Here is a 15925-nt window from a genome sequence, read left to right on the forward strand (position 1 = left end):
ATTGCAGCAAAACGTTGTGCAGATCGAGTTTTTCTGTGGAAAAGGTCATTTATTGAGGTGTAAAAGTCTGGCAATACATTATTTTGCTTCTGCAATTCACTGAATGCTATTCCACGCTGTATATGTAAATTCACATATTGCAGCAGTTATAGTCTAATAGAGCTGTGGCGATGAATTCTGCTACGTGCTGTGGTTGGGGAAGGACTGGGATCACCTTTGTCAGCAAAATGTCTGACATTTCACAGATAAATGTAGGATGAGCTAAATATTTAGTGGTATACTTTAGAAAATTGTGCTCATCTCTTCTAGTAGCATAAGCACTATTAAATAGCCATAGTTGCTGTCTCTACTGCTTTAATGCCAAACTGCAGGTTTGAAAAAAAAGATTAATAATTTATTGTATTATGATAACAAATAAATACAAAATATTAATTTCACACATTTCAAGACTTGGAAGAAACTCTTTGGTAAGTGCAGTTACAACAATGTCTAGTCATTTAATTGGATACAAACATTCATTATCAAGTCAAAAGCAAACAATAAATTACATCAAACTTGTTATGGACAATAAGGGTTTGAAAGTGACAATGTCCTCGCAAAATTTACATTTACTAAATTATATGTTTATAGTAAGACTTCCATGTGTCTTGGTCTGCACTGGATAGTCCTTTTCTCACAATGCTTTTTCTTAGATTTTACACTCCTGCAAAGGAGTGTAAAATATCTACTCAATGTCTACTCAAAACAACAGAAAAAGTATAAAGAGGTTCCGGTATGTCTGATATTATTTAGAATCCACAAGGGCATGAATATTATGGCCTGACCCTTCAGATCACATTTGTGTTCCAGTTTTTCGTTACAAAAATGGGAGCTTTATTTTGTAGCCATAGCTACGATTAAAAGACTAATGCAGGTAATTGTATATATATTTTTATTTTTAATAAATGTAAATATATGTAGAAGTAGAGCTACTGTGACTTTCTGAGCAACACCTACAGCCTCAGTGTTTACCTTCCCAGCAATATCATAATGTTTATCCATTATAAGCCTGAGGAGTCTCCAATGTGTGTCAAGAGGAAAGATGACTGCTCAGTTTTTAGATATAACTAATATATTAGCATTTTGTAACATTCTGTACATTGCTGTAAATGAGCCATTTATACTTTGGCTGACAGGTATATTTTATCTATCACCTTCAAATTATTGTTCATAACATACTAATATTGGCCACATTTGTAGTCTTGTTGGAAATTTATATTAAATTTACATGATTATTGGAATGGCTGAGAAACGTATTCAACTCTGTACACATTGTTTTCTAACAAATCTTGTAATAACATTAATCATCAATCATCGTAGAGTTCACAATATAGTTTAATTATCGGATTTTCTTTAATTCCAGAATTTAATCCTTACCATTTATTTTTAGTGCTTTGCATGCTTCTAAATTAAGTGCTATGAATATATCACAAATGGAAAATGAATATTGCAAGCACGTCATAAATGAATAAATCATAGCACAAGTGAAGAACTAAGACTCGTATGACATAATATACAAATTGAAATTAACAATTAATCAATAAATTATCTGAGAAAAACATACCAGGAATTTTGAATTCACATTCCAACTGTAGAATATTTTAAACATTTAATACATTTTCCAAAGTGTTAACAATGTATTATACTGTATATTAGAGTCAGTGGATTGTTTTTTGTTGCTTGTTGCCTGCTACATATTAAAAATGTCCTGGTGAAAGGTAGATAAAATGAAAATAATAGATCCACTGTATGGCAAACCAAATCCAGTTTGTATTGGTGTGTTTTTCACATCAGAAATGGACTAGACTATAATTTCCCTGCTGTTACTGATATATATATATATATATATATATATATATATATATATATATCTCAGATGGCTGGCCGGTTGTGTATCATGGAAGAAGTAATTCAGCCAATTCTAAAGCTCCACTCCTGGATCAAATGTTAATACAATCTAAGATCTAAATATATGGAATAGTGCATGTTTGTCATATATATTCTTCATAGAATATCGCTAGCAGTGAGAATATTCCCACAAATACGAAACAAGTTGGATATTATGATACTTTTATGGGCATTGTGCTAATAATTTAGTGTTTTTCTTTAATTGGCCAAATCCATTGCACCCTCTGAATTCTATGTTTTGCCTATACTACAGCATAGCTATCTAGGGTAATAGCACAATGGTATTTAACTTGATCTTTCCAAAACCTTCCTTTGCCAGCTCGTTCAACTTAGAAAAAAATCAAAATATTAAATTAAACAACTATGTAAATACAGTAGGTAGACATACAGAAACACAAACATTATTTACACAGGCAAATGACACTTAGCCTATTCAATCAGTGCTATGGTGAGGGGACTAATGACCAACAGTCCTGGGTGTCACTGCTTGTCCCTGGAGAAGAGTCACTGCAGTGGTCCATCACAGTCCATTCTCCTATATTTTGCAATTGTGGCTCAGGTTCAAAGATGCCCAAAATATTTGCTTGGGATGTTGCTCCAACTTTTGTTATACCCTGGTCTCCAAGGATGTCAATGAGGAAGTTGATGTATCTCATGGCCAATCTTAGGGTTTCATTCTTACTTAGCTTCTTGTCAGGTGGGTGGGTGGGAATGAGTTTCCTCAGCTCAGCAAAAGCACTATTAACATTCTGCTGCCTCCACCTCTCCCTGGTGTTGGTAAAGATCTTACGTGTCATTTTCTCAGCAGGTCGTCTACAAGGGATTATTACAAACAATCAAACTGTGTTTTGTATCACTGTGTAATCCTATACAAAAAGGAAGAACAGTACAACAATAAATAAGCTTTTGAATAAAACCCTTACTGCTAGCTAAATGTTTAACATATGAGTGTTGTTTTACCATTCAAAATACAAATGTTTCCAAATTAGGATTATTTTGGGAGCAAACTCAAAATTAATTGCTACTAATGAAATTTAAAACCATTAAAGTTTTTGTGGACCTTTAAAGAACATGAAAATATATAACTCTATTGATGCACCTGCAAAATATAACCAATACTACATTTGTTTGTCATGGATAAATTAAACGGAACCATTTTTTGTTTTTCAGCTGAAAAAAATACAGTGCTGTTTTGTGTTTTTCAAGCTGCAAAATATGGCTCCTTCTTTATATTAAATTAGTTAACTGTCAACAAGGACATTATAAGCTCCAAAAATAATTTTTTTATAAAATGAAAAATAAATCAAACTAGACTAACATTCTACTCTTTGCAACCATAAAACCCCAGGAATTAATGTAGGAGATATATCTTTGTTCTGCGCTCCAATCTGAAATATTAAGAAGATATTCTGCAACCATATATGTTAAATATATGCAAAGTGCATTTTTGTGCAGCGACTAATTTTAAGAAAATCACATTTTTAGAAAGAAGTGTAAGAATGTTACCAGACTATGCAGTAAGCATATTTGAACAGGTTGAAAGTGGATGAGTTAACAGAGGTTAAAAAAAGGCTTTACTAACATATCTTCACTTGTAAAAAATTGTTTTGTAGATATCATAGGACGTTCTAAAAATTCTAAATATTAATCACATTTGCTGTATAAGCTCTACTTCTGGCAAATGTTTTGCAATTAAAAAGAAATATATTAGGTTAAATGAATAAAAGAAACCATTAGGATCATAAGTATTGTATATACTAAGTACTATATATCCAAATATTGGAAACATGATATAACGCTAAAGGTATAGCTGCTGTACCTAGGAATTCAAATAGCACAAGTCAAAAATACACTTACTGTGGATGTTTTGGTGAAATCCTCAGACTGATAAGCTTTGTTGTGTATATTCACAGCATCCAGTTGAACATCATGCACCTTCTCATACAGTATATACACAGTTGTAGCTAGGCAGTCCTGTCAGTGTTTGACTAGTGTGTCAAGCACTGAATGTAAAAATCTCAGCCACATTTATAGGAAGCCTGCCTCTTTGTCCGACGCGTGTCACTGCTGGTCCATGGGATGCTTGTAAAAAATTTTGTCCTCCTGGGAGATCAATGATCCACACTGATCCCTCCCTAACATCTACCCTGCACTGTACAGGTATAACAGCAGAATTGCAGAGCGGTCCCTGTAGGCTGATAGTGATCATGAATACTGTTGGGTAAATCCAAAATAATAATTAGTAGAATATTAGCAGATGATTGCATTCTTTTAACAATGCCTTATTATAGTCTGAATCTGTACAATGATGGACAGAATTATGCTATCATAGTTTATTTGCGGAACAATGTTTATAATATAAGAAATATTGTGGGGGTATTTTAAAAAAATTACAAATATATACTTGCATTGGAAAAAAGTAAAGCTGACATCTCTGATATATGAGATGGACAATTATTACAATATTTTATGCATATACCACCAGCATAGTCTGCAGTGTCATACAGGCAGACTATAAATTCGGGCACAATCTATAATCCAGTAAAGCTTACAATCAAATTTCACATTACAGGCTCACGAACCTATACACATGAGGGCCAAATAAATTAGCAAACAATTAACCTTACTATATAGAAAACTGGGAAAACAAAAATGGAAGAAACCTATGTTTAGAGAACATACAATCGCAACACATATAACATTCTGGTTGTGTAAAGACTCAAAGAGTTAATGCTGCAAGAAAGCCACTGTGTAGATCACTATAATTGTGTTCTCCAGCTACACTGTGATCCTGTGAACATGTCATATACATAGCATTTGGTACCTTTCAAACTTTATGCTTTACACATACTATGTACATGAATACCTCTCTTTTACCTCGAGGCATAAATAAAATATATGATTGACCAGAGTGTTTGACATCATGCTGATTAAGTTAATGTAAGTACTGAAGACCAAGTAATTTATAGCAATATACATAGCAAGATCAATGCTACAGTAGGCCTAAGGCACAGAAACAACATTTATCTTCCCCATACAATTTATTTTATTCTTACAGTATGTTGATATTAAGCATATATTTCACAGTACTGGTGTGAGCCCAATAGCAAATTATGCCAAATGTATGCCAGCAAAGCAAACACCACCCATTTTTTGTTGTAAGTAGATATGGATGTGTGTTTGACAAGATATTGATAGAGGTCATCATTTGAGTTAAAAGTGATCTTCCACTAGTCTTCTACTTTAATGTGGAGGAGAATTTACACTCCCTGTAAATAGAGTTCAGAGAAAATGAATGTGCATCACATACAATCTAAGTCCCAAGATGAGTGGAAGAGGATAGAAGTTTCTACAGCCATCTGTAGTAGATACAGGGATATAAAGAATAGTCGTGATTCTCAAGAAATACAATCCAAGCTATTTCATTTATCAGACATTGCCTTGGTTTGACGTATGGACACAGGGAATGCATGATAGCTGGTGATATATCACCTAATCTAGGTCCCCCACACACATACATAAGAGCACTACCGTTCTATAGCAAACCTCAAACACATCACCTGTCTCCCCTCTCTTCCAAAGTCCTTTAAATGTGCCCTTTGGAATGCACGCTCTGTTTGTAACAAACTTACCTCCATTCATGATCTCTTCCTCTCAAAAAACCTCAACCTTCTGGCAATAACAGAAACATGGCTCATGCAATCAAGACACTGCCTCACCTGCAGCACTTTCACATGGTGGTCTCCATCTCACCCACACCTCCAGACCTGAAGGCAGACAAGGAGGTGGGGTTGGACTACTTCTCTCCCCACAGTGCACGTTTACAGTTCTACCAAATGTCCCATCACTCACGTTCACATCTTTTAAAGTACATGCTATTCGCATTTTTAATCCACTATCTCTACGTGTTGCAGTGATCTATTGTCCCCCTGGAGCACACCAACAATTTATTGAGGATTTCTCTGCATGGCTCCCTCACTTCTTATCTTCAGACATCCCCACCATCATCATGGGTGATTTCAACATCCCCATTGATAACCCACCTTCCAAAGTTGCTTCCAAACTACTCTCTCTAACCTCCTCACTTGACCTCTCCCAGTGGATTGAATCATCTACTCATAAGGATGGCCACTGCCTTGATCTTGTTTTCTCTAGACTATGCCCAGTTTCTAATTTTCTTAACACACCCTCCCCCCTCTCGGATCATCACCTTATCAGCTACTCACTCACCCCCACTGCTCTAACCTCTCTACTGTCTAACTCTACCAAGCCTCCTCATACCCGCAGAAATCTGAATTCTATTAATCTTCAACAATTTTCCACCCCTCTCCAACACCTTCTCTCCCCTATCTCTACATTCTCATCCCCTGAGATGGCAGTACCCCATTTTCACCAAACCTTAGCAACGGCCCTTGATCAAGTGGCTCCAGCGACACTACATACTACACGTCGACTTCGATGTCAACCGTGGCACACTAAAGCAACACGAAATCTTCAAAAACTGTCCCGTAAAGCAGAACGTCACTGGCGTAAATCGCGCACCTCTAATGACTTCTTCACATGTATTTCTGTCTACCACTCCTATTTAAAATGCTCTGGACACTGCAAAACAAACATACTTCCAATCTCTTATCTATGCTCAGGCTTCTAACCCCAAACACCTTTTCAATACATTTAAATATCTTCTCAATCCTCCCACCCCGAACCCTCCATCTACTATCAGTGCTCAGGATCTTGCTTCCTACTTCAAGGACAAGATTGACAAGATCAGACTAGAAATGGTATCCTCTTCCTCGACAAGCACTCAGCTCAATTCCTTCCCACTACCCTCTGACACCCTCTCTTCATTTGACCCCACAAATGAAAAGGAAATTTCCATGCTCTTCTTATCTTCCTACTCTACCTCCTGTCCTCTTGATCCTATTCCCTTGCAAATTGGTAGATCCCTGTCTTCTGTGCTCATTTCATCTCTCTACTGGCATCTTTCCATCAATTTACAAGCATGCAGTGATTATTCCTATTCTAAAAAAAACAAGATTCCGACCCAAACTCTCTATCAAATTACCGTACCATCTCTCAGCTGCTGTGCCCCTCCAAGCTTCTAGAGAGACTTGCCTACACTCGCCTCACACGCTTTCTTTCCGCTAACAACCTGTTGGATCCTCTTCCGTCTGGCTTTCGTTCTCAACACTCCACAGAGACTGCGTTGACCAAGGTTGTCAATGATCTGATCACTGCTAAAACTGAACGCCATTACTCTCTCCTAATTCTCCTGGATCTCTTGGCTGCATTTGACACTGTTGACCACTCTCTTCTCCTACAAACGCTGCAATCCCTAGGTCTTCAAGACACTGTTCTATCCTGGTTCTCATCCTACCTTTCTAATCGCTCTTTCACTATTAATTTCTCTGGAGCCACCTCTGCTCCGCTTCCCCTATCAGTTGGAGTACCACAAGGCTCAGTGCTAGGTCCTCTGCTGTTCTCTATACCGCTTCTCTTGGAAATCTAATAAGTTCCTTTGGCTTTCAGTATCATCTCTATGCGGATGATACCCAAATATATCTATCCTCTCCTGATCTCTCGACATCTGTGTTGTCCCGTGTAACTGACTGTCTTTCTGCCATTTCATCTTGGATGTCCTCTCGCCAACTCAAACTTAATCTTTCTAAAACAGAGTTAATAATATTCCCACCCACCATTAAGAGCATACCTGACATTTCTATCTCTGTTGATAACATGACCATAAATCCCACCCCACAAGCTCGCTGCCTAGGTGTAATCCTTGACTCACACCTATCCTTTGTTCCCCACATTGACTCTATATCTAAATCCTGCTACATACATCTAAAGAACATTTCCAGAATTCGCACATATCTCACGCAAGACACTGCAAAAACCTTAATTCATGCACCCATCATCTCCCGCATTGACTATTGCAATTCCCTCCTTACTGGTCTTCCCAAAAACAGACTCAGACCTCTACAATCTATTTTGCATGCTGCGGAAAGACTGATTTTCCTTGCAAATCAAATAATGCACAATTAACAATCATCAAAATTTATTTATATAGCGCCAGCAAATTCTGTAGCGCTTTACTATTTGTTGCTCAGTCACAGTGTTGTGCATTGACCAGACTTGAAACTAGATCCAGATGGGCAGCAGTACACTGTGCACATAGATAAAAGGACAGTAGATATATAACTGTGAAGACACCTAATCAGTACAATTCAAAAACTATATCTATTTCATGCCAACTATTTCTTGCAAAAAGTAGTCAATTATCCATTTGTCTCCTCACTTTTTCCCCAATGCAACAGCATAGCATGCAAAAAAGGGAGGCATAATTGGCAAGCATTATAGAAGTATCTGTGGTGTAAATACATTATTGAACAATCACATCATGCAAGTGATCACTATAAAGGTTTATTCCCCTTTCCCTCTAAATGCTGAAAATTAAATGTTTGCAATTGTTGTAAGGCAGTCCTACCTATCTTGATATTTAAATGAGTTTAATGTTTATATTTGCAGGCAGTCTAAAATTATTAAACACAAAACAAGACAAGATGCATGTATAAAATGTGAACCATGCTTGCTATCATGATGCGTACTCCTACAGTGGTTGTATATTTACGTCCAGCTCTATGCAATTTGGTTTTTGACTAGATGTGAATGAGAGAATTATTTCTCCAATGAGAGGTCAGATTTATAAAACAAAACTCAAAAGTATCAATATTAATGGAACAGACAACCTATAGAAAACTATGAAATGTGCCTCCATGGGGGGGGGGGGATCCATCATCACAAAGGATTTAATGGAAATAATAAAAATACAATATATAAGTCTTGCAATAAATTAATGGAAAACCTGGGCTGATAATGTACAGTATTAATTAATAAATACACATATGGGTACAAATAGAAGGCTCTTAAAGTATAGAGTAACAAACAGTCACTATAAAAAGTATTCACCCATTTTTTTTAGATTTCATTTTGTTACATCATGTAATCAGAATAGTTTTTTTCTGTACTTCTTTCTACAGATCAACACAAAATATTCTGTAATGTCAAAAAAAAACATCAACTTTAATGTTATTAATTACAAAAAAGAACAGACAATAACTGACTACATGCATATTTACCTATTTTGTTAGGATTCACTTAAATTAACCTTGTGTAATTAGATATCTTTGGCGGTCACAATTATTTGATTGGAGTCTACCCATGTACAAATACATCATAAAGAAATGGAGAAAAATGGCACCATTTTGAATTTATCTAGAACAAGCCATCCTCCAAACACTGCAACATGCGAGAGGGCACTTTGTAGGAAGGCATGCGACAACTTTGATAGAATTACAGTTTTTCATGTCAGAGATGGGAGAAATCAGCAACGGGACAATAACTTGGAATCTTTACAAATCTCCACTTGACATGGTGGTGGCTAAAAAAAACATTGTGGAAGAAATCACATATGACATTTCAGACAAAGTTTTCCCTAAAGTATGTGTGAGAAAATACCAAGATTGAGGTGCTCTGTTTAAGGCATGCTTAACACTGCACTCCATCCCAAGAACACTATCACTACCTTGACACACTGTGGTGGGAGAATAATACTATGGAGAGGCTTCACTACATCAGGGACTGGAAATCTTGTTAAAACAGAGGGGAAAATGTATGAAGCAAGAAATATATCTTGGAGGAAAACCTACAACAGTCTGCAAAAGACCAGGGTCTTGAAGAGGATTTATATTCCAGAAGGACAATGACCAAAACCCTATAGCAACAGTTACATTGGAATGGCTGACATACATAAAATGAACAGCCTAGATATCAATCCTATATAGATTCCATGGAAAGATTTGGAGATTGCTTTTCACCAGTCTGCTGTAATTGTAACTAAAGAGGCTTCTAAAATATTACAAGTGGTGTGAATGATTTTGTAGTCAATTATTGCCTCTTATAGTTGTAATAGATTAAGGAAAAGCTTTAGAGTTGTTTTAATTTTGCTTGATATTACAGAACATTTCGTGTTAATCATTGAGGAATTCCTGAAAATAACCATTTTGATTCCATGATGTTAAAAAATTAAATATAGGGATGTGAATATTAATTATAACCATTGTAGTTGGAAAGATTATAAAAAAAAAAAAAGTTACAGCTCAATCAAGTTTAACCTTTCATACATTCTAAATTTTTTTTAGTATGCTTAAAATTTTCAACCTCCTACTTTACATTTGTTGGTAATGTTTAAATGACATCTGCTATTCCAACAGTCTTTATATCCTACACATGTGACTAACTTATGTGCCCCTTACACATGCTCTATTTAATGGGCTAGGAACAGTCCTTCCTCAAAGTAGTATTAAATAATTTTAAAATATCTCACACAATGCTTGACACTTGGACACAGCAATCAATAGCTCACACCTTTTTACTGGACTGAGACACTTTCTCAGTCTAGCCCATCTACGTTGTTGGTAATGGAGTTCTACTATTTGTTAAGTGTAACATATTACATTAGACATGGCCTCTTAGCAGGATTTGTTATGCTTTTTCCTGTGTTCAATGAGTGGGGGAGGCTGTGAGGGAAAAGAGGTGAGGGCGCTGAAGTAGGAATTTACATAATCTGATTAAATGGGGATTATTTAGTGGCCGCTAAACAGGCACAATATGCTTGAGCTGCAAACCTTTATTATTCATTGCTCTCGCAGCCCTATGGAGAAACTGCACCTGCAGGACCACTGCCTGAAAGTCTTCTGGGATCTCCACAGTGTGGAGTCATGGGAGGAGTTCAGAGGCACCATGCTTCATGTGTATATAGCGCGTAATTGATCTGTCTGGATTAGTCTCAAGCAGGCCAGAAAATAAAAGCCTAGCCAGTTAGCCCTATCACTTGAGGTCATCGCGTTCTGAAAAAGGCTAACTCGTGCAAGTTTTTATTCCCTTCTGAGACATTCATTGTCTGGCGAATGGGTTATTCCCTATATGTGTGTATTCAACTTTTAAGGATGGCTGTGTATATGGCTTTCAGATGTTAGTGGTCACCATCCTTCTACATAAGTTGTACAACCAACAAAGCAAAAATGTACACTATAACATACATTAAGTCACTTATTTTTCCCACTCTCAAGGATGGAACTAAACAGTGTAAAAGCTAATTCCACCCTAAGTGACATTGTTAAGCAAGATAGGTTAAAACACAAAATATTTTTTACCTGTGCTCCTTCAATACTGTTTCAGTGGGTCCCTTACTGGCTGCAATTATTCTGCCTAGGAGGGCCTTTTTCAAACTGACAGCAGGATTGAGTAATCCTCCACTCTCTGAACTTCCCATTCACACAAATGGTATATTTATGGGTGAGGCAAACAAGTTTAGCTTTGGGTAGAAAAAGCCCATAATTAAAACATTTTTTTTAATGTGATTAGCGGTAATACTGTGATAATTACTTGGTTAAAATTATACTACTGATCAGCCACAACATTAAAACCACTGTAACAATTGAAGTGAATTACATTGAATGGAACCTGTCGAGAGGTAGGATATATTAGGCAGCAAGTGATCAGTCAGTTCTTGAAGTCGAAGTGTTGGAAGCAGGAAAAATGGGAAAGTGTAAGGATCTGAGCAAGTTTGACAAGGGCAAAACTGTGATGACTAGACGACTTTGTCAAGCATTTCCAAAACAGCAGGTCTTGTGGGGTATTACCATTATGCAGTGGTTAGTACCTTCCAAAATTGTTTCAAGGAAGGACAATCTGTGAACCGGTGACAGGGTCATAGGTGCCCAAGGCTCATTGATGCACAATGGGAGCAAAGGCTAGCCCGTCTGGTTCAATACCACAGAAGAGCTAATGTAGCACAAATTGCAGAAAAGTTAGAATACACAGTGCATCACAGGTTGCTGCATATGGGGCTGCGTATCCACAGACCGGTCAGAGTGCCCATGCCGACCTCTGTCCACCGCTGAAAACGCCTACAATGGGCACATGAGCACCACAACTGGAACACTGAGCAATGGAAGAAGGTGGCCTGGTCTGATAATTCACATTTTCTTTTACATCATACAAATGGCCTGGTGCATGTGCGTCATTTACCTGGGGAAGAGATAGCACTATGGGAAGAAGGTAACTAGACAGAGGCAGTGTGATGCTCTGGGCAATGTTTTGCTGGGAAACCTTGGGCCCTTTCATGTGGATGTTTGGCACGTACCACCTACCTAAATATTGTTGTAGACCAAGTACACCCCTTCATGGCAATGGTATTCCCTGATGGCAAATGGCCTCTTTCAGCAGGATAACGTGCCCTGCTACACTCTAAAAATTGTTCAGGAATGGTTTGAAGAACATGACAAAGAGTTCAAGGTGTTGACTGACTTCCAAATTCCCCAGATCTCTAGCTGATCTAGCATCTAGGGGATGTGTTGTTAAACCAAGTATGAGCCATGGTGGCCCCACCTTGCAACTTACAGGACTTAAAGGAACTACTGCCAATATCTTGGTGCCAGATACCACAGGACACCTTCAGAGGTCTTGTGGAGTTTATGCCTCAATGGGTCAGAGATATTTTGGGGGCACAAAGGGGACCTATACAATATTAGGCAGGTGGTTTTAATGTTGTGGCTGATTGGTGTAGATCTTAATGATCTATATACACACACATACAAAGGTAGAACATTACTATGTTGAAGCAAATAACCATACAGTGAAATATGAATCAGATAAAAAAAAATGTGGACAAAAATGTTGAAGCACAAAATATAGTATCTGCCAGAACATAAATTATTATAATTTCTTGTCATTCATAATTAAACTAGACTAAATTACCTTTAATTTTAGTTACAGTATAAAAACCACAGCACCTGGCATGTTGCAGTGTGGGCCGACCGTCCATCTTAGTAGACAAATGGCTCTCAGTAATTCTATTCTTTAATTGGAGAATACTACAGGGTTTTTAATGTTTCTACGAATTCGCTCCAGTCTCCTTTCCTCTTTATTTTTAAGGTCCGACCACCTCTTCTGGACTTGGAATTTATTTATTTTCTTTCCAAGTTTTTCCTTCAGTAATCGCAGTAGTTTTTGCATTATCAGTTCCTTTCTATTGTTAACTTTTCTGTACTTTCGCTTTTGACAGTCGTAGTCATACTGGTCCAGTACTTTTACCATCATCTCCACCTCTCTTGGGCTCATTGACTTTGCTCTTTTAACTGCAGTAAATTTTATCTCTTCGTCTTGTTGAAGATCTCCATCCCCCACCTTAACTTTTTCAACATTTGTTGGCCCTTCCAGCCTTCTCTGTCTCCATAGCTGCAACCCCCACTGACACCTTCTCCTCACCCGCAATCTTCTCACGTTGATCAGCGCCAGACAGGCTCCTCTGTAATGTTATACACTCACACATGGGCATTCATTTCTGCTGTGGACCAATCAGCGATGATGCCCGCAGAGAATGGAGCATTGTGGGTGAAGCCTATTCGTGCATAATAACCTCGTGTATGAAGATTTGTTGCTATAACTTTAACCCGTACAGGACCATTACATACGAAGCGATTTTATGATCGTTTTTAGCTGTACATTCGTTCACATATACGGTAAGTTCTTTCTGATTGGTGCATACATGTGTACTTGCATTGCTTTATTGTACACCACAGATGTAAAATATGTCTATTTTTATTGTAGCCAAACAGAACACAAAGGCTTACGAAAGAAATGCTGACCTAATGAAGGATTTTATTGAGACCTACAGGGCTCACCCATGTTTGTGGAAAGTCAAATCCAAAGATTATTCAAACAGAATGATGCGTAACGTGGCGATGCAAGAGCTTGTAAAAACATGTCTGCCATATTACCCTGGAGCAACTGTGGAATGGGCAAAAAGCAAGATCCAGAACCTTAGGACTGTGTATAAAAAAGAAATAAATTAAGTTGATGCCGCCAAAAAATCAGGAGCTGTAGCTGAAGACACGTATGTGCCAAAGCTATGGTACTTTGATCTTTTACACTTTGTGAGGGATCAAGAAACACCACGTACGTCCACTAGCAGCATGCCCACAGACAGCAGTTCATCCCCAGAGGTAGAGCAAGCATATGATATACCTGCAAGCGGCACAGTAAGTACAGTACATTATGATGTTGCCATGTAACAGGTTTATTCATGTTAAAAGAATCAACAAAACAATGAAAATACATAACATGTATATAAACAGTTGTCATAAGCAATCATTCTGCCATGGCACAACACCATCCCCATTGAAATACGATTTAATTTAGCCAATGTACTACTATTTCTAGAGTGTCCACACTCTAATGGTCTCAAGCCCACTACCTCTATGTCCTCGGCATTAGTGTCCACATAGGTCTGAGTGGTACGTCCACACTGTTGCTTTTACGCCGTAGAAAGTTATGCAGAACACAACAGGCCATCACTACTTTGTCAACTTTGTCCAAACTCAGGTTTATGGCAGAATGAAAAACTCGGAACCTGTTACTTAGAATCCCAAAGTCATTTTCAAATACACGTCGAGCACGTGGCATTCTGTAATTAAAGATATGCCTTTCAATGCTCAGATTTCTTTGTGGGTACGGTTTTAATACATTGTTGTGCAATGCAAAGGTGTCATCTGCCACAAACACAAAGTTTAGTCCATATTTTGTGCTACTATGAGATGAAATGTTAAGGGCATTGTTTTGTAGTTTGTTATGGAAGGTAGTATGCTCCAATGCACCTCCATCTGATGAGACTCTTCCATTTTTTCCAATGTCCACAAATAAGAATTCATAGTTCGCATCCACTATGGCCATTAAAATAATGCTAAAAAAAATCCTTTATAATTGAAGTAGAAAGATCCACTGTGTGATGGGGCATAATTCTGACATGTTTGCCATCAATGGCACCACCGCAATTTGGAAAATTCTATAGCCTCTCAAAGTCTTCGTCTGTCACTTTCCAGTCTTCCTCTGTCGATGGAAACTGAAACATAAAGATGTGTAAATAGTTTACATTTGAACATGCATGCACTCCTATCTGAAGGCCTCTTGCTGGATGCTGCAGACCAGGAAGCTACAACTAGTAATAGCACTGCACGTGAAAGTCAGCTAACTGCTGATAGCCAGGACGTGACCCAAGCTGGTACACTAGAAAAAAAACATTCAGAAGCGAAAGAGATGTAGAATAAGGGAAATACAAGAAACTGATGCACTAACAGAAAAGATGCTTGATTGCGCTAACACTTTGATGACAAAAAGAAAGAAACAGACCACATTTGGTTTCCTAGCAAAACGAGAAGTCGTAGCAATGTAGCAAGCGCATACAAGATGAAATGGAGCGTCTGCTGTGCGACCTCATGTGTAGGGCTACCGCTGAAGATTTGTGGCCGGACACAGTTATTTCCCCATCTAACCGCAGACACAAACAATCATACACATTTCACAAAGCACAGTTGCAGCATGCTACCATGGGCGGAGAAAGCATAATGTCTCAACCGTGTATGCTGGGGACACATCGGGAATGGACACAAGCAAAATTTTGCACTACCAACAATTATAAACTGTTGCTCTGGTACAAATAATTATTGCATTGAACGTTACAAGTCAAATGTATTTTTAAAATTTTATGTATGGTAATAAACCTCTATTTTTTTTATAATGAATACTATTGCTTTTTACCAACCTTCATATACTGATCACAGAGAACTTCGATGATAGTATCACAGTTGTCAGGTATCATCATACCAAGAGCTTGAGGTGAAATAGCTGTGCTGTATTTCAGATCTGTCAGTGTCCTCCCTGTTGCCGAAAATCTTAGCGTTGCCACCAGTCTTTGCTCTGGCGGTATGGATCTCCTTAAATGGGTGTTCTCCCTCTGGATGAGAGGGGTTACTAGTTGGAGCAGTTCCTGAAAAGTGGCATCATTCATACGAAGGAAATTCTTAAAGTCATCTGGGTTGTTGTCCCGTATCTCCTGTAGCAGGGGCATATGAGAAAA

The 15925-nt window shown here is 37.8% G+C and overlaps 1 protein-coding gene across 2 annotated transcripts; it reads right to left on the reverse strand.

Moving 5' to 3' along the window:
* Window positions 1–386: 386 nt before the first annotated feature.
* Window positions 387–4087, reverse strand: TAL2 (TAL bHLH transcription factor 2). 2 transcript variants are annotated; one of them, XM_075191555.1, is made up of 2 exons: window positions 3805–4087; window positions 387–2760 (listed from the first exon to the last, which is right to left on the reverse strand). In XM_075191555.1, the coding sequence occupies exon 2, from the start codon at window positions 2742–2744 to the stop codon at window positions 2391–2393; it is 354 nt and encodes a 117-aa protein (XP_075047656.1). In that variant the 5' UTR covers window positions 2745–2760; window positions 3805–4087; the 3' UTR covers window positions 387–2390. The 2 variants fall into 2 exon arrangements, with proteins under 2 accessions (XP_075047656.1, XP_075047652.1); XM_075191551.1 differs by having other exon boundaries at window positions 387–2813; window positions 3805–4083.
* Between the last annotated feature and the right edge of the window lie 11838 nt (window positions 4088–15925).

The sequence above is a fragment of the Mixophyes fleayi genome, chromosome 1, assembly GCF_038048845.1.
Source record: "Mixophyes fleayi isolate aMixFle1 chromosome 1, aMixFle1.hap1, whole genome shotgun sequence".
Lineage (NCBI taxonomy): Eukaryota > Metazoa > Chordata > Amphibia > Anura > Limnodynastidae > Mixophyes > Mixophyes fleayi.

Bases quoted from the DNA above. Each gene is read 5' to 3' on its own strand.
- TAL2 (XM_075191555.1), bottom strand. From the start codon at position 2,744: ATGACACGTAAGATCTTTACCAACACCAGGGAGAGGTGGAGGCAGCAG.